The 25,064-nt window shown below is 56.8% G+C and overlaps 8 protein-coding genes across 8 annotated transcripts; 5 read left to right on the top strand and 3 right to left on the bottom strand.

Moving 5' to 3' along the window:
- Positions 1 to 323: 323 nt before the first annotated feature.
- On the top strand, positions 324 to 5,933 carry MFIFM68171_05292 (Dim2-associated protein 1; the record flags this gene model as incomplete). Its single annotated transcript, XM_071060712.1, has 3 exons — positions 324 to 3,920; positions 3,974 to 5,804; positions 5,890 to 5,933. 3 exons carry the CDS (start codon positions 324 to 326, stop codon positions 5,931 to 5,933), a joined length of 5,472 nt encoding a protein of 1,823 aa, XP_070916813.1.
- A 1,272-nt stretch (positions 5,934 to 7,205) lies between these two features.
- THR1_1 (Trihydroxynaphthalene reductase) lies at positions 7,206 to 8,502 on the top strand (the record flags this gene model as incomplete). Its single annotated transcript, XM_071060711.1, has 3 exons — positions 7,206 to 7,653; positions 7,795 to 8,093; positions 8,161 to 8,502. 3 exons carry the CDS (start codon positions 7,206 to 7,208, stop codon positions 8,500 to 8,502), a joined length of 1,089 nt encoding a protein of 362 aa, XP_070916812.1.
- A 1,036-nt stretch (positions 8,503 to 9,538) lies between these two features.
- Positions 9,539 to 9,942, top strand: MFIFM68171_05290 (uncharacterized protein; the record flags this gene model as incomplete). The annotated part of the gene is made up of 2 exons (XM_071060710.1): positions 9,539 to 9,753; positions 9,870 to 9,942. The coding sequence occupies 2 exons, from the start codon at positions 9,539 to 9,541 to the stop codon at positions 9,940 to 9,942; spliced, it is 288 nt and encodes a 95-aa protein (XP_070916811.1).
- A 519-nt stretch (positions 9,943 to 10,461) lies between these two features.
- MFIFM68171_05289 (uncharacterized protein) lies at positions 10,462 to 11,830 on the bottom strand (the record flags this gene model as incomplete). Its single annotated transcript, XM_071060709.1, has 6 exons — positions 10,462 to 11,061; positions 11,147 to 11,190; positions 11,274 to 11,417; positions 11,489 to 11,594; positions 11,690 to 11,716; positions 11,789 to 11,830. 6 exons carry the CDS (start codon positions 11,828 to 11,830, stop codon positions 10,462 to 10,464), a joined length of 963 nt encoding a protein of 320 aa, XP_070916810.1.
- Positions 11,831 to 13,247: 1,417 nt separating this feature from the next.
- On the top strand, positions 13,248 to 14,491 carry MFIFM68171_05288 (uncharacterized protein; the record flags this gene model as incomplete). The annotated part of the gene is made up of 2 exons (XM_071060708.1): positions 13,248 to 14,115; positions 14,169 to 14,491. The coding sequence occupies 2 exons, from the start codon at positions 13,248 to 13,250 to the stop codon at positions 14,489 to 14,491; spliced, it is 1,191 nt and encodes a 396-aa protein (XP_070916809.1).
- A 653-nt stretch (positions 14,492 to 15,144) lies between these two features.
- Positions 15,145 to 16,453, top strand: ARP1 (Centractin; the record flags this gene model as incomplete). The annotated part of the gene is made up of 4 exons (XM_071060707.1): positions 15,145 to 15,453; positions 15,506 to 15,961; positions 16,020 to 16,334; positions 16,391 to 16,453. The coding sequence occupies 4 exons, from the start codon at positions 15,145 to 15,147 to the stop codon at positions 16,451 to 16,453; spliced, it is 1,143 nt and encodes a 380-aa protein (XP_070916808.1).
- Positions 16,454 to 17,559: 1,106 nt separating this feature from the next.
- Positions 17,560 to 18,024, bottom strand: MFIFM68171_05286 (uncharacterized protein; the record flags this gene model as incomplete). The annotated part of the gene is made up of 1 exon (XM_071060706.1): positions 17,560 to 18,024. The coding sequence occupies one exon, from the start codon at positions 18,022 to 18,024 to the stop codon at positions 17,560 to 17,562; it is 465 nt and encodes a 154-aa protein (XP_070916807.1).
- Positions 18,025 to 21,188: 3,164 nt separating this feature from the next.
- On the bottom strand, positions 21,189 to 23,947 carry CHS2_1 (chitin synthase I; the record flags this gene model as incomplete). Its single annotated transcript, XM_071060705.1, has 3 exons — positions 21,189 to 21,909; positions 21,974 to 23,727; positions 23,795 to 23,947. The coding sequence occupies 3 exons, from the start codon at positions 23,945 to 23,947 to the stop codon at positions 21,189 to 21,191; spliced, it is 2,628 nt and encodes an 875-aa protein (XP_070916806.1).
- Between the last annotated feature and the right edge of the window lie 1,117 nt (positions 23,948 to 25,064).

The following is a 25,064-nucleotide window of genomic DNA, read 5'->3' as shown; positions in this document are numbered from 1 at the left end:
GGCGCGCTACCCCAGCTCTTGCCGGAGAAACAGCTGGATTGATCGCCTGCTCCGCGAAGCCTGTCTATGGGACAGCTGACTGGTCCTATCCTTCGCGCATCCAGCAGCTTTTATCTTACTTGATGTGTCCCCGGACGCAAACTACTCGATTCCGTGCTGGCAATTAGATTTTCCTTGGCCAGCTTTTCTCCTATCGCCTCTTATTCCCGCCAGCTCACTCGGAAGGGCCGGCGAGGGACCCCGTGGAAGGGACTAATTGGACAACGACTGAGGGGCTGCTGGTACCTAACCAACACAGCCGCCCGCTGGCTCTCGACACCACAATGGTTGTTGAGAGTAAGAAAAGATCCGCGCCGCCGCTACCTGCGCCCACCGAGACCAACTCGACAATCCTAACCGCCGCCCCAAGCGATGTTGGAACCGATGTGTCGAAGCCCGGTGACGATTTATCGTCCTATTCGCTCCCGGATGACGGCACGCCAGTCACCATCAAGACAGGACACCGGGCTAGCAGGTCACAGACGTCGCTGCTCATAGAGTACTTTGAGGGCGGCAAGGCGAGCAACAGCTCCGTCTCGGGTGATCAGCGCAAGCCGAGCGTCCGAGTCCGCCTAAGACCGAGCAGTAAACACCGTTCCAAGAGCGGCTCCTCGGACAGGGACCGCATCGAAATCACGCAGACCAAATCAAGGAAAACGAGCGCCAGCCGCCGGTCTGCTACCACCAGCGCACCTGCCCGCAGCGAGATGGAAGGGCCTTCAGCACGTAGCGGGGATGTTGAGGACGCAAGCTCATATGCCTCGGCCACCGAGGAAAGCAACGTTAGCCGGAACCCAATTGACATTGAGATCGACCGAAGTGGCAACGTTCGCCGCCGCCGCCCAGCGAGCCCCTTGATTCCGGCCGCCGATGGCAGCAAGGCTAGTTACCAACCGCCCACAATGAGTGAAATTTCCGCCATCCCCACCGACAGCTTCCTCGACGGGTCGGGCGCTGCCACCTCCTTTGGAATGTCGGAAGTCAAGAGCTCTCGGAGTAGAAGCCCGTCTCGCACTGCCCACTATCTCGCTGGCGCTGCTGCAGGACTGGGTGCTGCGGCGGCAGCGGACAAGCTCCGGAGCAAGAGCGGCGACAGCCGTGATAGAGAGAGAGTGATCGTGTCGAAAGGCCGAGACAAGGAGAAGGAGCGCAAGCACAGCAGGTCGAGCAAGAGCCGGACAACTAGCACCTCCAAGGAAGACCGATATGAGCGTTCAAGGTCGCCCCGTAGAAGATCCAGCAAGGGTCACCCCGAGTCTCTGGCCTCGGTGGCAGATTCTAGCGTCGTGTCATCGGCTCTTTCGCCGGGCCATCGGTCCATGGATCAACACTCGATCAGGTCGGCAACTTCCAAAGCTTCCTCGATCAACAATCCCAAGCTATTGGAGACGGTCGAGGACGCCATCCGTCGTCTCATTCTGCCCGAACTCAATGCCCTGAAGCGGGAACAGAGCAGACACAAGAGTCGCCGCGATTCGATCACATCCAGCACGACGACGGTGTCTAGGGAGGAGTATGCGAATGACAGGCGACGTTCCGCCGGGACGGACAAGAAGAACCTGGTAACGCCTCGAGACAGCCTGAAGAGTACGGAGAGTCGTGGTCGAGAAGCTCGGAATGAGTTCGATGACAGCAGCGCGCTTAGCCACGAATCCATCGAGGACGATCACGACCCCGATGACACTCCAATGCGAAGCACTGACCGCCTCAAGGCCGCCGCTGCTGGGGCTGCATTGGGCGCGGGAGCTGTCATTGCGCATGACGCCCTTAACTCTCCTTCGGACGACAAGCAGCGCACGAGGAGGCGACGCAGGGCCGAGATGCGGAGCCGCGCTTCCGATCATGTTCCTGAGGACGAAGACTCGGACCCTCTCACACCACCAGCGCCTCCAATGCCGTTGATGAGTGACGTGAACGCCTCCGATGTGACAAGGGCATCCATTCGGTCTGCCGACACGGACAGGCCCCACTCAGCCACCGAAGAGCTTAGCCCCGGCCGTGACCTCTCCGACGGGCATCCATCCCCGGGGTCGACACCAACCCCAACCAGGACGCCCATCACACTGCAGTCGCTCGGGGCACAGCACGCCAACGTGTCACACGGTGACCTCAAAGCGTTGCCTCGGCAACGAACCGGGGAGCTGGACGAATACATCATTGACGACTATGGCATCAAAGTGCCTTCGCGCCACAAAAAGTCGGAGGAAAACGACGAGTATGACGAGGACAGCTCCGTCCCAGCGTACGCGCCGGAGACTCCTTATGACTACTACAGCACCCAGGATGTCCCTCCTCCACTAGTGTACGTCCCATACCAGCCCGAGCGGCGCGGTCTGAGCCCGATCCCGAGTGTTTCGGGCTACACCGAGGCCTGTAGCGAAGCGCAAAACCGCGAGTCAAGAGCTACCCATCGCACCACCGACTCAATCTCATCAGCGGACAGGTCGCCTCGGCATGATGGTTCGATGCATTCCCGAGCCAGCCGCGAATTTGTTGACGACGAGCGAAGCCTGAGAAGCTCAGGAGTCGATCAGCAGAACACCACGAGCGCGACTAATAGCGAATTTGATCGAGTCACATCTGGCCAGGCTGTCCGCGCCGTGGCCATGAATCCCGATTTCGTACACCCTGCCGGCATTGAATCAAACGTGGCCTCGCTCGTCGATGGATCGATGCTGGATGGCTCTGTCATGACCGGCAGCTCCAGCGCGGTCGGGAACCAGCATTACAACGCCCGTGAGTCCATGGCGACGCTCGAAGAGGAACAATCTCGCAACCCGGGTACCCCAAGCAAGCGGTCCGTGGCGAGTCGAGAGTACGGAGATGAGCGTGCTGAGACACCGGCGTCCGCGAGCCAGCAATCCCGTGAGTTTGTGGAATACGAACTGGATGAGTATGGCCGGAAAGTACCTCGGACTGCCTACCAACAGTCTCCTACCGTGTCCGAGGCCGCAATCGCCAGCGCGGCGGTTGGTGCTGCCGCTGCCGCCCTCAGGGCCCAGCATGGCAAAGGACAACAGGTCGTCGACGATGACGAGGTGGCTTTCCAGCCAGCCGGTGTCCAGCGCAATCAGTCGTTCAAGGAGCGCACTAAGAACGGGCACCGCCCGGGTCTCGACGGAACACCTAGCGCCGAGAGGCTGGTCAACAATGACGATCAGCCCAAGATGGGTTTCAGCAGCATGCCCGATCCCAACGATCCGATGCCAGAAATAGGCTGGCAGGATGATGACTTGCTGACCAACCCATCCCTTGTGAACGGAGAGGGCGGGCGCGATCATGAGGATCACTGGCCCGGAGATGTCACGCCGCGGCAGCAGCCGCAACATCGCTTGGATGATGTTGAATACCAAGGGCTGGATGGCGCGCACCAACACGACAGCACACATGACCTAGGTCTCGCAGGCGCGGCAGCTGGCATGGCCGCCAGTCACAATCACAGCCGGCAGCCGAGTGGGGAACACGAGGAATGGTACCGCACTTCGGAGGACAAGAAGCGCGATACACTAATCACCAACCCCTATGAGGGATCCAGCCCCATCGCCAACGACGCCCTTCTCGGGGCTACCGGCTTTGATAGCTCGGGGTTCGGCGACGTCTACGGGAACCACAACCCGCTTGGTCACAAGGTTGACGAGGGCTACATCTCGCAGGGCCCCAACAAGACTCCGGACCTCCAAGGTATCAAGGGCAAAGGCGTCGACTTTGACATGGCAGCAGGGGCCGCTGGACCGGGCGTTGATGATCCATTCTACACTTCGAAGCACGCTCGCCACCTCAGCGGCATGTCTCAGGGAATGGGCACCCCTCTATATGACGCTGCCACCGGCACAGGAATTGAGGGAATTGAGTCCAAGGATATCATTGCCCTGATGCAACACGTGAGTATCGTGGCTCTCTGAATATTTTGCAGGTCACTAATATCGCCCGCCAGTTGATGGTCCGAGACGCCCAGCGAAGTGCGCGGGACACTGAGATTTTGGTGACCCTAGTCCGCTCGGCAACCGAGATGAGGAACAACTTTGAAGACATCAAGCGGCTGCTCGCAGACACCGAGGATGTCATCATCACCGAGGTTAAAGAAAATACCGAGAAGACGGTCCAGCGGGCCATCAATGGTCCGCGACCTTACCCCGGTAGCGTCGCTCGCTCCATCCAGGGCGGGTCGCAAGCGGGCACCATCAACGGCGACGACGTCAACGCCAAGAAGCGGAGCATTTTCCGACGTGCGCTGAAAGGATTGAGTGCTAAGGGGGCGAACGATCTCAGCAGGATCGAGGACATGCTCATGCAGCTGCTGAACGAAGTCGACGTTCTCAAGGCGCAAACCGCGCGGGGCAACATGCACGGAAGCATGAGCATTCAGGGCGACCAACCGTACGACCCTTCTCAGCCAGAGATCCAATATGAGCAGGACAACGGGTACGAACCCGAGGGCAATGCCGGAACTTCGACAGCAAGCCATCCGTCTCAGTCTGGGCATCTCTCGATTCAATCCCGCGGAGCATCTGCCAAGCCGGGATTCGACCGCAGGGTCTCGGCGCACAGGATAAGTACCGTGCCCGAAGACAACGAAGAGGACTACGACCATGGGCACATGAATGAGGACCTCCATATGATGACGCCTGCCCAGGGACAGCGGAGCGGCTCGGTGCCCTTGGCAACTCCACCCCCTGCCATGCCGCAGACGTCCATGAGCAACGAGAACACCCCTCGAACGGAAGAGAGCAAAAAGAAATCGGGCAGGTCGAGTTGGTTCCGCATCCCGAAAATCTCTCGGTGGTCTGAGACGACAGCTTCCAGCGGAGTCCCAGAGTCGCGGCACAGCAAGCAATCCGGTAAGGATGAAGGCAGCGGTTTCCCCGCCGGCCCGTCCCACTCAGGATCGCTGGATCATTACCAAGACAATTACCAGTTCTCCCCCCCTCAGCCGATCCAGACCGACAAGCTTCATACGGGGTTCTCGGAGCAAGACCTAACCCATGGCATGCACGAGAACGGCGAGGCGCAATACGGACAGATGCCTTCGTCATCGGCCGCACAGGCGACCCCTAACTGGATGACCATGACACCCGAGGATCCCAAATATAGAGCCCACCGCGACTCGCTAAACTTGCAGCACCCCCAGCCGAGGCAAGGCCAGACGGAGCGCTTCAAGGCGGCGCTCGAGTCGCAGGCCTTGGGCTTTGACTCTCCCCTGAGCCCCAAGTCAGCCGACTGGGCCGGGTCAGCCACGAGCCTGAACCGATTCCCGCAGCAGCACCAACACACGCCCAGCTACGGCTCGGAACACCACTACCAACAGCAGTGGACTTCATCCCCGGCAGCAGCGAACATGACTGCCACGGCCGGCGGCCCGCCGCCCCGTCCGCCCAAGGAGGCGCTCGACCCGCAGCAAACACCGTCGTCTTCAAGCCCGGTCATGATGCGCGGCACCCCGCCGCCGCAGAACAAGCGGCTCAGCAAGCTGCAGAAGCAGCCGCCGCAGAACAACAGCCACCACAGCGTCGAGAGCGGGTACGGCACCATGACGCACGGCGTGCCGACGGCGAGCTACATTAGCCACGGGGAGCGGACGAGCAGCCCGCGGCTGGAGAACCGGAACCTGAGCGTGGCGTCACAGTCCGGGGCGGTCACTCGGCGGCCGAGCGGGCCGAGGCCGATGACGCCGACTGGATCGTCGGGAAGAGGAAAGAGCGGGTTGGGCGGGAGCCCGGTTAGCGCGATGAGCGAGGAGGAAGGGAGCGTGGGGAGGCGGAAGAGAGGTATGTTTTTGTGATGCGGGGGGAAGGGGACCTGGGTTTTGCGAAGATTGGGCGGCAGCAGCTAACTGTGGCGCGTTTTGTTTAGATACGTTTGGGTCGATGGCGTCGCAGGAGACGGATACTTTCTAAATCGAGGGTTGATGGCGTTTTTTTTTTTTTTTTTTTTTTTTTTTTACGATTATGGGTGGTGTGTGGGCTGAGTTAAAGCAACACTATGACGGACCCGGGCTGCTGGCTGGTCTGGTAATTTATTATCATCTATGATTGAAGATGCTGCCCCAATTTTTTCTTCTTTTTTCTTTTTTTTTTTTTTTTTTTTTTTTTTTTTTTTTTTTTTTAATTCATACATTTTGTTTTAACTGCGGGAGGCATGTTGGCCAAAAATGCCGAGGGCGTGGCTTTGCCCTTGCCAGGTATGGATTGGATTAGGATCACTGTCAAGGATGGGCGAGCGGGAGAGCGAGAGAGAAGCAATATGACAAAAAACAAAAGTTGGAGGAGCAATCTATTACGGTCGAGTTGAAGGGGATTTGCAGGATGGGGGGTGGGTTGTGGCTTGAGGATGAGGCAATGGGTGGATGGTTCGGTTGTTTTGTTCACGACCGGTATGACACAAATATCTGTTTCTGCTTTGCCGCTTTTGGTCACTCAGTCTTGAATTTTCGGCAGGGTTGTTTGGCGTGGGGGTTCTTGGTTCTTTTCTATCTAGTTTTTGATCTTGTAATTAGTTGACGACGCGGGGGGGAGGGAAGAGAGGGTCTTTACGAGCAGGCATTGTGTTGGTAAATGGCGAGCAATTGCCCATCACGCTGTTGGACGTTTTCCGTGTGTTACTGTTTTTCATTTTGCAATGGTTTCGAGACAATTGCATTGTGTGAGGTTTGGGATGAGCGGGCTGCTTGGTAGAATATAAGCAAGTGAGCGAGTTGGCGTTATAACAGCATTCTGTTCATGGTGTTGGCGTTAACTAGATAGTAACTGAGCACATATCCTGTATACCGTAATCATGGTCTTACCGAGGACAGTTTCAGCATCGGTGTTGACGCCGGTGCGCGGCGTCTTGACCGCTGGGGAGTTAGCCGCGGCCGAGTGCTCGGGCCCCTGGGATTGGGGACCGGTGGGGACCGGCGTCGGGTCTGCAACCCCCCACTCCGCAATCGGTGGCCGGGCCCAGCAAAAATTCGAATTATCAACCGATGCATCTCGTTAGTGGCACTTCTCCGACGTTGGGGCCAGATAATAATAATAGGTTGTGTGTGGCCTGTTCACTTTTGGCTTCACACTTTGCAACTGAGAATCCAGTGAAACAAAGAAGAGGGGAAGAGAAAAATAAAAACAAAAGAAACAAAAAATAAAAAAAATAAACCATTATTGGGTGATAGCACAACAACAACAAAAACCATGGCGCCGACATCGTCATCCACCACCGAATCCTTCGTCATCAAGACGCCGTGCTCGAGCGCCAACATCGGCCCGGGCTTCGACGTCATCGGCCTGGCCCTGTCCATGTACCTGGAGCTGCACGTCACCGTCGACCGGTCCAAGACCCGTTCCGAGCACCCGCTCAACTGCCGCATCACGTACGAGGGCGAGGGCGAGGGCACCGACGAGATCAGCCTCGACCCCGAGGTCAACCTGCTCACGCGCGTGGCGCTCTACGTGCTGCGCTGCCACGACCAGCGCAGCTTCCCCCTCGAGACCCACGTGCACATCAAGAACCCTATCCCGCTCGGCCGCGGCCTGGGTTCGAGCGGCGCCGCCGTCGTGGCCGGCGTCATGCTGGGCAAGGAGGTCGGCGGGCTGAAGCATCTTACGGAAGAGAGGCTGTTTGATTTTTGTTTGATGATTGGTGAGTTTCCCTTCCTCTCTCTCACTCAGTGTTTGTGCGTGTACGTGTACGTGTACGTGTTCGTGTGTGTATGTCTGTATCGGTATTGTGACGATGGTTCTGCTCACTGTGGGTTTGGCGTGGCTGACGCGGAGAAAAAAGAGCGCCACCCGGATAATGTTGGCGCGGCGCTGTTTGGCGGCTTCGTCGGCACCTACCTCAAGCCGCTCAAGCCCGAGGACGTGGCGCGCAAGGAGATCCCCCTGAGCGAGGTGCTCCCCGCGCCAGCCGGCGGCATCGACACGGGCGTCAAGCCGCCTGAGCCGCCCGTCGGCATCGGCCACCACATCAAGTTCCACTGGGCGCCCGAGATCAAGGCCGTCGCCATCATCCCCGAGTTCGAGGTCCCCACGGCCAAGGCGCGCCAGGTCCTGCCGGCGGAGTATCCTCGGCCAGACGTGGTGAGTAGCGCATCTGTCTTGCTGCCTTGTGGGCTACGTCAGATTCGGAAGCTAATGGCGAGGGCAGACCTTCAACCTCCAGAGAATAGCACTCCTGCCCGTGGCGCTCGGCCAATCGCCGCCGGACCCGGAGCTCATCTACCTCGCCATGCAGGACAAGCTGCACCAGCCGTACCGGCAGACGCTGATTCCGGGCCTGACCGAGATTGTCGAGTCCATGACGCCCGCCACGCAACCGGGCCTGCTGGGCGTGTGCCTGTCGGGCGCCGGGCCGACCATCCTCGCGCTGGCGACCAGCAACTTCAAGGAAATCGCCGACCGCATCATCTCCAAGTTCAAGGAGAACAAGATTGTGTGCAGCTGGAAGGTGCTGGAGCCGGCCGACGGCACGACGGTGGTGAGGGTGTAGAGAGATGTAGAGCGAATAGACAGTGATACCCGTTGCATGTATCTTTGTGCGTGCTTATTTGGCTACCGTTTGTGGGAGTCCATGTGTGGTGTAAGTGTGACAAATGGCGATGCCTGTGGGTAATCTCGAACGGCATCGACGAGGGGCTTACGGAAACTGCGGCGTGTTCCAAGTGCTCATGCGACACAAAGGGCCATCAAATGATCTCGTGCTTCGCGTCACCGCCTCCATCATGCCCCGAAATACGGGCTCTGCCCAGTCTATCGGCAACCTCCAACCCGAAGCCCTGGACGGACCTGGAATCTCGGTGGGAGAACTCACGATCCTCACGATCGAGCCGATCTGCCCCACATCGCCTTGCCCCTGTCGTTGATCCGGCTCGCCCCCTGTCATCATGCCCCTCCAACCAATAAGCCAGGGGCCGCCCCAGTCCAGACCCCGGACGGCGCCGATAGCCAGCCGAATCCTTGATCACACCATGTTCGTCCGTTGCAGCAGCCCAGTTCGTCCAAAATCGTGCGATGCTGCCAGCACCGGTCTGCGGTGCGTAAAACTGCGGCCCAACGCCATTGGCTGCCGGGCTCTTGGGTCTGATGCTTTTCGGATAACTGGTAGCACTTATGGCACGATTCCTTCCCCAGAATGCCGTGTTCTGACCCTGTGTTTGTTGGGTGACGATGGAGTCCAGGAAGGGGCACGAACAAGACCCGGAGACAGGCAAGGCCTGGTCTCTTCGAGGATGGCCAAATGGGCAGATGAAGACTCATCTCGGTGTCAGAGAGGACACTACGCCGGCTATGTCGGTCCCCCGTTGTTCCTGTTGCCTGCTGTCTGGGTTGTGATATAAGACCACCTGCCCTTTGGTGTTGTACATACATACATTCCATCATTATCAACATCTGCATCAGCATCAAAACAAACTGGGCAACCTCTCCCATCAGTGTATCATTACCTGCCAGCTACATCCCACCTCACTTACTTTCGAAGTCGAACTCACCTCCAACCACCCAAAACCAACTTTTAATAATAATAAAAAATGACCTCCCCCATCCTCACCCGCGGCGCCTTTCGAATTGCAGCCCGGACAGCCTTCCGGCGGCAGCAACAACAACCTTTCAGCATCATCCACTCTCTCCGCTCCTTTGCTCGCTCCTTCGAGCCGCATCCCTTCGAGCGCCTCCCCGTGGCAAGCAAGTCGGCCCCGGCCGACTGGGGCCGCATCGTCAAGCGTGTTGGCGGGCAGGCAGTCATGTACGTCCCCTCCCTTAGTCTTCCTCCCTTCACTCTCTAGGAAGTTCCATACCTGCGTGATGATGATAATGGTGACGACGAGGATGATATGATGCTGACTGGTTTGTCCGTGACAGCTACTTCCCTGGTATTTTTCTGCTCCTCGGCTGGCCCTATTTGCCGAGGGTTCTGTTGGATGAGAGGATATAATCATTTTTGCCAGGGCTTGTGTGAGAGAGGGAAGGGTCGTAAGATAAAGCATGGAAAAGGATAAAGTTTGCTTTGTCGGCGTTAACGGGGAGACATATCAAGGGGCATTCTGGTAGGAAGGTGGGGGGTGGGGGGATGAATTCTCTTCTGTTGTTCATATTGGCGATCGCCGAGGTCTGGAATACAATACGGCATTGAGGTGTAGACACAGTTAGCAAGTGATATAATACGCTAAAGTTATGCGTCTGCTGGTAACACGCCAGTGAATACAGACAGACCAGATACCGTCGACTCGCTGGATGAGCCTGAGATAGAACACCTCCAACGCCGAAACCCCCCCAAACAATTCTCTTGTTCATTCATAAATCATGTCGTTGACCTGCCACTACCGCTGCCGTTGCCGCTGCCGCTTTTGGAGTTAGTGGCCCTCCCGGTTTCCGTGCATACACGATGTAGCTGGTGTGGTTGACCTTGTCAGTGGAGACGGACCCCCGGGCAAAGGAGAGAAGAGATAACTCACTAAGGCCAATAGGCATGCAAATTCCGGTTCTTGATATCTTTCCTCACGTCCACCAGGAACATCTGCACCTGTTCCGGCGTCCACTTGAGCGCCTTGGAAAATAGTCTCGTGACCATGCCGCTCAGCCCAAACAGCAGGTTCTCCATCTCGAAGGCGCCGATCAGCTTCAGCCGCTGGTCCTTCGGCCACGGGTTGCAGGGCATCTTGTACACAACCTCGGTGACGCACTCGAAGCCGCGGTCCTCGAACCAGCCCTTCCAGCGCAAAGGGTCGTCGATCGGAGTCCCAAAGATCCGCGTGCTCTTGGCCAGCGCGTCGGAAAACTGCCACATCGGGCTACCCTCGGGCACGCTATCGTCGTCACAGCCCAGAATACCCGTGACGCATTGGAACTCGGCCCAGCCGCCCGGTTTGAGGTGGCTGTAGATCCGGTCTATAAGCTTCGGCCAGTCCCGGATGGCGAGGATCAGGTCGCGCGCAAAGATAAAGTCGAACGAATTTTGCTTCCATGTCCACGGCTGCTCGATATCGTCGAGTTCGAATCGGCAGTTTGGCGGTACCCATTCCGGTTGCGTCGGCGCGATATCAACTCCCAATACCTGCATGCGCGGGGGGAGGTTAGACTCCATTAGAGACGGTAGAAAGCGCCATTGCATTCGGCGGGTGTCAACGGGGAGTTCGCACATCAGCAGATGGATACATGTCGGCAACGTCGATGGACCATATCCCTGAGAGAGTCAGCCACGTTACACCACTATGCATTGCCGCAGCCGAGCTGCGGCTCCCATGTCCCAACAGCCAGCAGACGTACCCGTTCCGCAGCCCAGATCCAGGATCTTTTGCGGATTCTCCCCAATCGGCGCGAGAAACCGATTCTTCTCGAGAAGGGCGTAGTATTTTGCATGGCACATGTCGATACGGTCCAGTTCCACATCGTCCATCGGCATGCCGTACTCTGCCCCATGTGTTAGTGATTTGATCGCATCTCGATCCACCCCGCACAACGGTTGAGATTGGTCAACGTGCCTTCTTTCCCGTATACGGCATAGACCCGCCCGTCCTCCATCTTGCCCTGGAGCACCGACGATGTGATCGATGTCAACGAACTCCCGGAGCTTGCCACCTCTGCGCCCTAGATGAGGGAGATATATGTTTTAGTCGGCGGCTGCTTTTATTTCTCTCCCCCACTCCACCAGCGATTCTCGGCAGCATGTGGATAAAACACACCTCATCATCGGCGCCATTATCCCAACGCTAATTGCTACAGGGTTAGCCACACAAACATTCAAACGAACTTGGCACAGCGCCCCGTCTACACCCACGTACCTCGTCTGGCTGGATGAAATCGGTCCGTTGGGGTTCGGTCATGTTGGGGTGGTCCTCTTGGAGGAGGCGCGAGACCGGAGCAAAGAGACGATGTCGACCTGACGAGTGCTAGGTAGGAGAAAAGCACAATCGCGAGAACCTGCCTCCCACAGTGTTGATTGCTTTTGGGTCTCCTCGGCACGGCCATAGATGGTGCCTCTGCCCGTTCCGCTGTGGGGCCGCTGACTGCTTGCGCTACTAACCGAGGGACGAGCTAAAGACATAGCGTGTACACGTACTGTACATGCTGGAGAGCACTGTACCTCGAAAGGACCGCATCCGTCTACAGCTGAGAAGCTTGTTCCGGCCGCTGTAGATGTGGGGTACTGTACAGTACCTCCGTTGTGGACGGGACCCCGCCATTCGTCGAGCTTGGGGCAAAAAGAACTAGTGTCCCGGCGCCGTCCCATACTGGCCTGATTATTGGACGGTAACCAGCAAGACGAAACAAGGGATACGGTGGCACGGTGACACGGTATATGCTGCTCTCCGTCGGGCTATTTTTATGAGCGATCACCAGCCACTGAACTCGGGATCGTCTCGTCCACCACGACATGCGCGAATTCAGTTGCTCTGGTTCGACCGCCGACCGGACCCCCCTTTCTGGGAGACGCTGTGTAACCGTGTGGCGCATGGGCCCCCATTTATCCGAGGGCTCGTTTAACCGGACTTGGAGCAAGTATTGAGCAGACTGCATAAGGTCCCCCCAACCGCCTGCAGGCAATGGAAACCCCGGGTCCCTTCTTCAAGCTCGCCAACTGCATGTATCCAATGTCCCGGTAATGGAAGCGCCTTGGTAGATTCCGCCACCGCGGCATTGTCCTTTCGTTCACCCATTTCTCGCCACTTGGCTTTCTTGCTCCGTGCTCAGAATGGCCCAGAGAGCAAAAGACATCCAAACCTTTTTCTCGCAAGCGCATTGCGGATCATTGCCCACGTAGGGATATGGCTCGCTCGCCGAGACCACTCTTAGGAATTATGCGGTTAGTGGCCGGGAGGGTACCACTGCGTATGGAACCGACCAAGCAACCAGTACATAGAGTACATCTGCGGGGCTTCTACCACAGCAGACAGGTCTCCCAGGATTGGGGGACCGTCCACTCGGTAGAAAGCATCTGAAAAAAACTATGTCTGACGACTGGCAGGCATCGGGATCGCTCTTCGCCTCCGCCTCGCAAAGATGTCGAGAGGACCTCTATGGCTTTGACCGAGTCTCGGCCACGTGGCGTGAAGGAGCGGCGATCGACGCTAGGTGGATGCTGTTGGTGATAATGTTTTGGAGCAAAGCCCTGGTCACTTTTAGCTCCATCGCCCGCATATAGGATGCTTCTCCGCTCTCACCCCTCCTCAAACCGCGCTGTCGAGGACAAGTTGATTCTTTCCGCGTCGTTCTTCATAATCTATTTGCACCGTCGGAACCATGGAGGACACAAACGCGGCTCTCCGGGCCGCAGAGGAGCTCGTCGAAGCTCTCAAGGCGTGCCCGCGGGCTTCCAAGGCGGAGCATCTGGCCTTGCTGGACCGCGTTGATAAGGTGCGCGGACTCCTCGAGACGCCGTACGACGTGATAGAGAGGCAGCAAGAAGCCATGAGCACCGCTGGCGCCATGTACACCTTGATCACGACTGGCGCTATCAAGAAGGTCCCCAACGAAGGCACTATCACTGCCAAAGAACTCGCCGCCTCCATCAACGTGGACGTATCCGCAATCCAACGCTTGATGCGTGCGGCCATCGTCTCTGGCTTCTTCACCGAAACGGCCCCCGACACCTATGCCCACAACGCGCTTTCGCAGGCGTACCAGGTCGAGGCGCTGGGCTGCTTCTTCCTTCTCTGTTATGACTTCAACAAGATGTCGACGATGCTTCCGGACTACTTCAGGACGCACGCGCCCGAAGACTTGTACGACTTGAGAAAGTCGCCCTTTGTCTTCAGCATCGGCAAAGAAGGAAAGACATACTATGAGGCCCTGGACGAGGACGCCGAGAAGCGGCCTATTTGGAACGCGTGCCTCCAGGCAATCGAAAAGAACATGCCCATCTCGGGCATGTTCCCGTGGGCTTCGATCAAGGAACAAGTGCAAAGGGAGCCGGAGCGGCCCTTCTTTGTCGACGTTGCCGGTGGGAGGGGCCAGGCCATCCTAAAGCTCCAGGAAGAGATCCCAGGGACATTCGGCGGCAAGCTCATCCTGCAAGACTTGCCCGTTGTCATCGACACGCTGAAGCCGGAGGATGTTCCCGGAGCCGAGCTGATGGCTTATGACATCTTCACACCGCAGCCAGTCAAGAGTGAGTCCCCTGGGACCGCGAGAGGAATCGGTCCACTGACAGTTCGATGACAGACGCACACGTCTACTTCATGCGGCGGCTGCTGCACGACTTTTACCCGCCGGTCTGCATCGACATCCTCAAAAATACCGTCTCGGCCATGGGCCCGGATTCCCGCCTGATCATCTGCGACATGCTGGTGCCCGAGAAGGTCGAGGTGGGCCGACTGAAGGAGCTGTACTGGCTTGACATGAACCTGATGGCCATCAGCGGCAAGGAGAAAACGCTTGCCGAGTTCCAGCAGATGTTTGATGCCGTCGGTTTGGAATTGGTCAAGGTGTGGCCCTCGGAGATCGGCGCGACGGTGCAGCTCGAGACCCGCCTGAAGCGATCGTGATAGATGCCAATCATGCATACCTCCTAGATAAAGTTGAACTTGAGCCGCCCTGGATGGGGACCTGGCGGGTGACGAAATGTATGTGAAAAGTCGATATGTGATGGTGCTCGTAGTGTAGTACCAGTAACAGCACCCTTCGTTACTAGCGGTCAACGAGTTGCCAAGGGAAGACGGGGGAAGTTCTGATACCGGTAGGGAAGTTGCCAGTGATCGTGCCTGGAGTGGCCCGTGCGGCAGCCACAATTCAACGCCAGCACCAAGCTGGGCTTGGGCCAATGCGCGGCCTGCAGGAACGCCCCTTCATCTGAAGATCGCGTCGGCCGCGTGGATTTGGAGCTCCCGCCAAAATCCTCAACCAGCAGACGGGAGGCGGCAATCACAGAACAGGGGCGTGTCATTGCTGCAGAAGACAAGCGTATCGGCGTCCGGTTTGGTTTCTGCAACGAATTTAACGAGCCAGACGCGAGTCCCGGCGCTCCATCGACGATCAACGGCCAAGATACCTCGGAACGTCCCAGCGAGCGAACTTACCGCCTGGCACTAAGGGCTCGTGCTGAGACACTTGCCGGCGAAAAACCACCCAGCAACTAATAAGCCACAAGTGCCGTGCACTGCATGTTGAGACGGCAGCCTCTTCTACCGCCCTAGGAAACATGACCGACTCGCTGCACAACGCGCCTATTGTGCTCGACAACGGGTCCGGCACCATCCGCGCTGGTTTCGCCGGAGAGGATGTACCCAAATGCCACTTCCCGTCGTGGGTAGGCAGGCCGAAGCATCTCCGGGTACTGGCTGGCGCGCTAGAGGGCGAAGTGTTCATCGGCCAAAAGGCGGCCACCGAGCTGCGGGGCCTGCTCAAGATCCGCTACCCGCTCGAGCACGGCATCGTTACAGACTGGGATGACATGGAGAAGATCTGGGCCTACGTATACGACGAGGGACTGAAGACGCTCAGTGAGGAGGTGAGTCCCCCCTACTCCAGCAGGACCATCCGAAACTGACCAACCTCGGCAGCATCCAGTGCTCCTCACCGAGCCGCCCCTGAACCCGCGCTCCAACCGCGACACGGCCGCCCAGATCCTCTTCGAGACTTTCAACGTCCCTGCCCTCTACACCTCCATCCAAGCAGTTCTGTCCCTGTACGCTAGCGGTCGGACAACGGGTGTGGTGCTGGACGCGGGCGACGGTGTGTCGCACGCCGTGCCTGTGTACCAAGGCTTCACGGTGCCCAACAGCATTAGGCGGATCGACGTGGCCGGGCGCGACGTGACCGAGTACCTCCAGACGCTGCTCCGCAAGAGCGGCTACGTCTTCCACACGAGCGCCGAGAAGGAGGTGGTACGCCTGATCAAGGAGGCCGTCACGTACGTGGCCAAGGACCCCCGCAAAGAGGAGAAGGAATGGGCGGCGGCCAAGATGGACCAGGCGAGGATCGCCGAGTACGTTCTGCCGGACGGGAACAAGCTCAAGGTATGCGTGCCCTTGGCTCGGGTGCAATGGTCTGGTTACTGAAATCCTCCGGCTACAGATTGGCCCAGAACGGTTCCGTGCGCCAGAAATCCTCTTCGACCCCGAAATCATCGGCCTCGAGTACCCCGGCGTACACCAAATCGTGGTCGACTCGATCAACAGGACCGACCTCGACCTGCGCAAAGACTTGTACTCCAACATTGTGCTGTCGGGCGGCAGCACCCTGACCAAGGGCTTCGGAGACCGGCTTCTATCCGAGGTGCAACGGGTGGCTGTCAAGGACATGAGGATAAAGATCTTTGCGCCACCGGAGCGCAAGTACTCGACCTGGATCGGCGGAAGTATTCTCGCTGGTCTCAGCACGTTTAGAAAGGTCAGTGCAGGTTAGGGTCCTCACGTACTGACCATGTTACTGACTCAATTGGACAGATGTGGGTTAGCATCGATGACTGGCACGAGAACCCCGACATTATCCACACAAAGTTCACATAGGAGCCTTTTGGTTGAGGCACAGGCAGCGTAATCCCAACCCTGAGCCGTCGGTCATGTGTCGGGATCCCATTAGTAGCCGGGATCTTGTCTATGGTTAGCGCATTCGTAATATAAGGGGCAAGATGAAGGAAAAGAAAGATGTGAAGCTCTTTTGGCCGAGGCCAGAGGAATAATCGGCAGTTGAACGATGAGCGTGGTGTTTAGGGGGGCCATCAGGGGCTAGCGACGTGGATGAACTATACTAAAGAGAAGCTTGCCGCGCGCGTTTTAGAGAAAAACGAATGATACCCGGGGGTTTTGATTAACGGATATTGCGTTCCCATCCCGGTTTTTGGGCCTTGCCTTTGAAAGAAATCTATATCGCGTGCCGCGTGGTTTGATCTCGTGTCCAAAAACAGGTTGAGGGCGAAACTTAGCGTCGTTGGGATACTGACACTCATAGAAGAGTTCATCAAGAGGGAGGCGACAAGAAGTAGTGCAGCGAAGCAAGGACTGGAAATATTTTCATCGACAGCCAATACATATAACTATCTTGAGTGCGAAGAAGTAATAGTAAACAAAGGATCCGTTGCCAGCCATGTCTGCCATCAATCTGCTTGGGGGGTATCAAAAACCGCATGTTCACCAGAAACAAACGCCTGCCACCGTCGCGGAACAAATCCTTTTTTTCCTTCGATGGGATGATGGGAAGAACGGAGTGACCTTTCCCTCATATCACCGCCCAGAACCGCGACTTTTGTTTGCTCTGAGGCCCCAAATCCCGATTTCGCCTGCCTGTCCGCCCACCCAGTTCCGCGGTGTCAAGAAAATCAGAAAGAAGAGAAACTTTTTGAAATGCTCCACCCATATCATACCATAACCCATTGTTGAATCTTTGTCGTCGTCGCCGCTGGTGCAGTGGGAGTTACCGCCAGCAAAGAGAGAGCCGAGAAAAAGGAGATCCTCCACCTTAAACGCCATGCTCTACCATCATAACGTCCCATCCATCCACCCATCCATACACGTAGGGAAAAAAAGAGAAAAGAAGTCATCATTCAAACCAAGCACCACCGTAATGAATCACAACACCATCCACCAAAGCCAAAAACCGTTCCCGATAAGCCATCTCAGCGCGACACAGAGCCCCTCAGACGACCCCAGAACGAGCCGGAAGAAGCCGACGACTCCTGGCTCTCGCCGCCGAGCGAGCAGCTCGAGTCCCGCCTATCTTTCTCGGCCGTGCTCGTGTTGTTGTTGTTGTTGTTGTTGTTGTTATTACTAACAATGTTGCCCGCGCCGCCCCGGCCGACGTAGCCCGCCGTCGCCGCCCGGTCGCGCGCCTCGGCCCGCGCAAACTCCTCGTCGAACGACAGCACCGGCCGCTCGCTCGCCGGCCGCGCGTTGCCGGCACCGCCGCGGCCCGAGTAGAAGCGGCTGCTGCTGCTGCTGCTTGCTGTTGCTGGGGTGGGAACCCCGGCTGGAGAGGTTGTCGCGGGGGCACGGAAGAAGTTGCCCGCGCCGCCTCGGCCGGAGTGCGTGTAGCTGTTTTGGGGCACGGTTGGGTGGGGCTCGGTGATTGTGTACGAGGCCATCTTTTGCTGGATTTTTATTTTTTTTTTTTTTTTTTTTTTCCTTGTTGGCGGGGTTGGTTGTGGTTGAGTGGGTGACTCGGGTTCAGGAGATGGGAGGTTATGGGAGGTTTGGTGGTGCTAGGTTGGTGTTGGTTGTCGTGTGGTGAAAATGTGAAAGGGTCAAGACAAAGACACCACTTGAGTGGAGTATTGATGAGGAAATTGTAATGGAATTTCAATTTGATTGTTTGTTGTTTGTTTTGTCTGTCCTGTTCGATTGTGCGAATTGGTGTGACGCTGGTTTTACATATCCTCCATGTGAAGCGGTCCGAGGTGAGAAAACAACCGACTTATACACGTCTAAGCAGCAGCAGCTCCTCCAGCCAAAACCAAGCTCTCGCGGTGGCGCGAGCGTTCTCGGCGGGGAAGCCGCATGACCACGATGCCTCGCGCTTGCATCTGGAAATGCGCCGGCTGTAGCACTCCCCTCGAGTGTAGTGGCAGGCGCATGGTAAAATTTTCCAAGTTGCAGGCAACTCCCCCCAGACGATCGATGGTAGGGGGATCAGCTCCACTGAACAAGCTTGAGGCGATGGCGTCAGGTGGCCCCAGGGCTCATTTCCGGGCTGACCTCCCGCGCTGACGGGCTGAAAAAGCAGTGCCGAGAGTCCAGTGGTACTTTTCTTTACCTGATGAAAACTCCAAAGCCGTCACGGGACGCACTGTCGGCTTATTTCTTACGCGATCATTACCCCATCGTTTCTTCCCCGCCCGGGTACCCTTTCGCTTGTAAATGCAGCAGTTCGCTACTTTCCATGGCCCGACATGGGTTTCTACACTCATGCAAGGCACCGCGACGGCTTGCTTCTTTGAACGAATTCGTGCGAGGACTGCACTGCTGCAGCACCCCGGCGTTCGCGATTGAGTTGCTCGCCATTGATCCCCTCTGCCGACATGGGTCGACACCCGGCTTTGCACCAGGGCGTTAGACAGGGGTTTTGTGACGACATCGCCCATGATGACGACCAACGTCCAAAGCCCCTAGAGGCTGTGTAGGGTAGCACACGCGTACTGTACCGCAGCTTTCAACAGTGCCTTGGCAGGAGTTAATAATTGGCCGTCCAGCAGAATTTGCACGTCTCGTGGGCTGTAACCAAGACAGAACCAAGAGTTTTCTTCGGCACTAGGAAAAGTGTGGATTTCCGTCGAGAGCCTATGGAACCTCCAAGCTCGGTAACCGCCGGGCAATACCCCTTGTTCCAATGGCGTCAACCCCAGATTTTCAGGGATCATGGGGTCGTGTTAGCGAGTGTTACCCTTGACGTCGGAGGCTTGCAGTCTCAATTGCAGCGTCCCATATCACCTAATCGTGGCCGATGGGAATTGAGCTTGGTGTACGGTTTTGCTCACGGGCCCCTACCAGCTGGTAGGTTCTGCGCTTTCCGTCGGCCGCTAGCCAAGGATATAGAACCCAGAGACTGTTCTAGAGCGTGCTGCTGCATGGCCGCACAAAACGCTGGGCAGCGATCGTTCGCCCTCTAACAGGCGTCAAATCAGCCAAGACCAGAAACCGCCCGCTTCACAGCTGCCGCCCTGTATCTCAGCCCCCCATATCCCTAGCACTAAGGGGGGCCTTCGCTTCCCGTTGTCATCTGATGCTCTCCACGTGCTCGCTTTTAGAGTTTTATGGTTCAGAACATGGGGCAATGCCAACCAGTCAGTGTTCCTGGCGACTATCGCATCTCGGCGAACTAGTGTATTCCCACCCTATATTGGCGGGTGAACCTTCCGGTGGTGCTGCTAGAGACTCACATCTCCCATGCCTAGCACAACGTTGCCCTCGGCGGTCTATTCTCCATTGTTGTAAGAGTCGTCGCACATTTACTAGGGGTAGCCGGCAAGAAATTCAGTCTTTGTTTCACGTGGATAGCTACCCTAGATGCCGAAATATGACTTGGATGTAAACTCGGTATTGATCGCATCTTACAGGTTGTATAATGGTGTGAAGTTAGAACCTGCTCTCCAGCTCTCCCGGCGCAATATGGGAGCATAGCTGCAGCTTGAGCATGAAATGCAGAGAAAGATAAACCCGTGGAGCTTGGCAGGGAGAAAATGAGCTGACCACGCAACCAACTGAATGTAAAAAGAATAGCTCAATTCAGGGTATCGTGTTGTATATAAACTTCTTTCTGCTTTTCATCACTTGTTTGCCACACCCACATAACGGAATTATAAGGAACAGAAGAGACCCGAGTGCAACAGTAACCCCAGGATACTTTTCCCAGTCTGAGATGTATCACGCACCTTGCTATATACATTGTGTATCTCATTCTGCGTAGGCTCTTGGTGCAGATAGGTTGAGAATTCAGAAAGCATATCACTGTGATCCAATCTATAGAATTTTAGATTCTTCACCTAGCGAATGCTTCAATTTGATCTCTTGCTTTTCACTTCCATTTGCCCAACTCATACTAGTCACAGCCGCCTAATCGAGCCAAAGATCCCAGGCCCTCCCTTGGTGAGTCCGCTCACGCAGCCACCACAACGGACACAGAGGCGTCCGCATATTCATCCGAAGCTGGAACCCGTGGGTATTGAAAAGCGAGGGACCATGCCCGCTCTCGCTATGATAAACCAAACCAAGTAGGCGCCAGTTTAAGTGTTGTGCCAGCGACTTCCTATGGTCATTTTTTTTAGCTCTCATTTTCCCGTTATGGCCCGTGTTGGGCCTTCACAGATCCAGGGTCCCGTACTAATCATAGCCCAGTGATTGCCAGTTAGCTAGCTAACTCGCTAACTAGCGTTACTCGCCTTCATTTTAAACCAAGGGGTATTATATATATCTCTCCTGACACATCACACAATATACACACGCTCCTCTCTGTCTTTTCACCGCCTCGCTCTAAGCCATCCACAACACCTCGCCAAACTCGACAATCATCCGAACCCATGCGTGCGAAGACGGGAGTAACAGAGGAGACGAGGCTAGACATGAATCATAAAATGGACATGATACAAACCCCTCAAGGGTAGGTAATCTCGCTGGTGGCTCACGAAGAAACACACATAGCAAAAAAAAAAAAAAAAAAAAAAAACGAAACAAAACCCCCCTTCCCTTGCCCAGCGCTGGAGCCTCATCATTATCCCCAGAAAATGATGTTGGGAAAAAGAAAATCCTCTACACTTTACACCCCCCTAAACATCCTCACGATCAAGAACCACAAGGCGCCGAGGAACTTGAAGCCGGAGAGCACGGCCACAGACCAAAGCACGACACTCAGATAGATGGTGGCGCGGGCGCTCTTGACCTCCTCCTCGGTCTGGCCGTTATCAGGGACGATCTTGTCGAGGCCCGCGGTGGACAGGACGACGGCGGCGAGGGCAAAGTTTGTGATCATCCAGATCAGCACCACGACGGTGCGCACGCCGCGGTAGTAGTCCATCTGCTTCTCCTCGATCTGCGCCGGCGTCGGCGCCTTGACCTCCTTGGCGGGCTTCTGCGAGAAGACGCGCATCTCGCGCTCATACTGCGCATTCAGGTCGCCCTCGTCGGGGAGGTCCGTCTTGCCCTGTCCGTCCTTAGTGTTGACGCTGGGGAGCGCGTCCGGCTTGTCGTCGCCCTTGGTGCCCCACGAGATGTCGTGCGTGTTGCAGAACGCGTACACGTTGAGCACGTTTGTGTATGTCGGGCTGAGGAGCATGTACTGGATCAACGACGTGAACATGTGCCAGGGATCGAACATGATGAGAGAGGCGACGAGCCAGATGCCGTAGGTGGACATGACGGATATGATGAGAGTGTAGAAGACTTGGTTCTTGAAGAGCGAGTCGATTGAAAAGCCATTTGTTTGGAGGTCGGTTTGGATGGCGTCAACGGCAATGTAGATTGCTGCGAACATGAGGTAGCTGGGAAAACGAGGTTAGGAATGATGCTGAAGCAGGGAGGAAGGGAGCAAAGGAGAACACGTACACAAACAGAATCGCCCAGAATACAACCATGGCCATGTAATACGGCCCTGACCCCGCCGGGCGGTTGCCCATCGATAAGACGAAGCACGTCATAAGGGAGACGCCGTATAACCAGGTAAACACCACGCTCAGAATGTTGCCCACTTCACCCAGCAAAAGTTCGTCGCCCAAGCTCGTCGTCAGGATCTTGAAGACGAGGAAGAAGTTGCCGATAGCGAACCACGCAAAGATCATGTTGACTGTGTTGAAGACGAACTCGACGAAGAAGGCAATCTTGCGGAGGAAGGAGTGGTCAGAGCGGAAGAACTGGTGGAAGTGCACAATGGCATAGACGGCAGCGAAAAAAGACCCGTTCAGCCAGCGACGGCGCTGCAGAATCAGCTCGGTGGCCGTGTCTGGCACGTCGGTCTCGCCTGTAGCCGACTTGACATACTGCAGAATCCAGTGGCAGTTGCGCTTGGTGACGAGCTCGAAGCAGAGGATACGGTCTTCGGCGAGGTACATGTTGGCCGTGAAGATGCCGGCGCCGGCGCCGTGCAGTTTCTCGCCGGCAAAGTATTTCTCTAGAGGGCCCTGGCCGTTCTTGTCGTTCTGGAGCGCGATATACCGGTAGGCCGAGAAGGCGCCGGGCAAGACAGAAATGAAGCCGAACGCCGATTCCAGGGGCTTGTCCAAGATGTTGCTCATCTTGTACTCGAAATTTTGTGTCGCGACCAGCGGGTTGAGGAGGTTCTTGCCGCCCGTGCCCAACATAGCTTTGATCTCGCCGCAAGCACCGGCGCACATGGGCTCCAGGTCAAATGCCTTCCACAGGTGGTAGATCGAGTTGCCGCCGGGCTTGGTACCGGCGTCGATCAGCACGCAAATGTTGGGGTCCAAAACGCGGCCAAAGGCCTGGAAAAACCAACGGTGAGAGTTGATCTTCTTTTGGTTCTTCTCCTTCAAGCAGAACAGCATCTGGACGGGCTGCTGCTTTGGGATGAGCTGGACAACGTCGTTCTTGATGGCCATGCCGACCTGAGTCGTATACTCGTAAATGTGCGCGGTGACGTCCTTTCCGTTGACTTGCTGCTTGGCGATGCCCTCCTGGTACACACCCATACCGGCCAGGAGTGCCCTGGTCCGGGGGTTGATCTTCGCACGACCGTCGCTGACGACGCACACGACAATCTTCTTCCAGGCGTCCTTGCCCCACGTCTTGCTCTCTGCCCGTTTGCACATGTACTCGACGTTCTTGAACACGCCGATCATGGTGCGCGCAAATAGAATCTCGTCCTCGTTGTACATGGTCACTACGATGAAGAGCTCGGTGTGCCGGGGCTTGCTGAAGAGCTTCTGCCGGAGGGTGAAGTTTTGCTCGTAGAACTCGGATGGATCGCATGTAGCGGCTGAGTAACGCATGTGCGTGAACTCATCACGCTCGCCGTGGGGCAGCTGGTTCAGCAGCTTCGGGGGGATCGGGCAGTCGAGCACCAAGTTTCCACGGTACAGCAACACCTGCTTGACCGTTTTCCACCTCTTGATCGGCGCGTTGTTGGTCGGCGGCTGCGGGTTGTCGTGGTAGGGGTCGCTCGCGCCGACTTGTGAGTCGTTGTGCGTCAACATCGGCCGCCTGTCGTCGTCGTAATATCCCCCTCCTTGGCCTTGATCATATCCCTCACCCTGTATCGGGTTCGGCTCGTACGGCTGGTTGTAGTATGCATCGTGGTGCGCCTCGGGATTTACCGAGTATCCCCCGAGGTTGTCTACGGATTGCTGCGGTTCCCGTCAGTCCCAGTCGCAACAAGCATTTATCTCTCACCCCATAACAAAGCGCACTCACTGCTGTCTGCATTTGTAACGCGTCGCCCGGACTGTATCGACCGGGGCCAATGGGTATGTCCAGCTGCGAGTGGCCGTACGGGTTGTCCTCGAGCTGGTATCCGTGCTGCAGCGGGTGCGCTGGCGACGGCGTCCGGTGCGCCCGATGCTCCATGGGGTGGCTCTCGTAATAGTCGTCGTCTGAACGATGGGGGCCAGGTTAGCACTGCGGTTCTCAGGATCGGATCCCATCCACATGCCCTCCCAACGCGCTACGAACCAGAAATAGGAAAGACCAGAGCGGCATGCGCCGCGGGATCTAACAGCCTAGACCGCGCTGACTAGAAAGGCTTGTCCTTGCGCCGGGCAAGGAATGGGGGATGCGGCACAAGAAAAGCTCGCAGAGACAGGTCTCGACGCCACAGGGAGGAAGAAGCAGAAGTCGGCCCTGAGGAGCTAGCGGCTTGGGTGTAGGAAGAATGTGATACTGGGGAAGAAGTGGGGGAAGGGCGGGATGGGGAAGCTCAGGGGCAGAAGATAGGTGGACTTGTGGTGAGGCCGGCCCACTAGGATGAGATGACGAAGGGATGATAGACGGAGATATTGACTTGCCTAATCGATTATACGACATGTTGGGCTAGTGGCCGTCAACGGCGGACTTGGAAACAGATGGGAACGGGCCTAGGATGTTTCCACCTCGGTTGAACTGCGCGTCTCAGAGTCGCCCAAAGGCCAAAAGCGCTTTTCCTCGCGCTGGAATGTGGAGGTCTGCCCTCCCTTCGCCGCTTGCCGCGCGGTCGCCGGTTGTCCAGCCCGAGAGGATCGACGGTCGGCTGGCTGTGTAAGGTATGAGACGCCCCTTCTCGCGCTCGGCGGCGGGATATGCGCACTCGGTCGGTATGCCGCAGGATCGGAGATCGGGGAATCCCAAAGAGGCGTCTGCTGCTTGCCAAGCGCAGGTGCTTGGGCGCTGTTGCGGAGTGTGTCCTGGCGAGTGAAATCGGCTGTAGAACTGAGTCGCAGTTTCACGCTGGTGATTTTCGCGCCAGGCGATGGGACCTTAATGGGCGGGCCACAGGGGTGTGTCGAGGGGCAACCAACGAATGAAGGGGCTCAGCGTCCCAGGAAAATGCCTGGCAGTGCGTGGTGTTTCAGGGCCCAACTGGGGAAGGTGTGACGTCGGCAGCCGGCAAACTGTTTGCTGATTGGGTCTGGGGTGCCGTCCAGGGGGGGTCGTAACGGAGGAACCAAGGCCTGTTCACTTTGTGGAGTTTCTGGGTTTCGAGTCTCCA

This window comes from Madurella fahalii (assembly GCF_045866475.1).
Source record: "Madurella fahalii IFM 68171 DNA, scaffold_2, whole genome shotgun sequence".
Lineage (NCBI taxonomy): Eukaryota > Fungi > Ascomycota > Sordariomycetes > Sordariales > Madurella > Madurella fahalii.
Note: the sequence above shows the minus strand (reverse complement) of the source record. Positions and strands in the feature narration are given on the sequence as shown.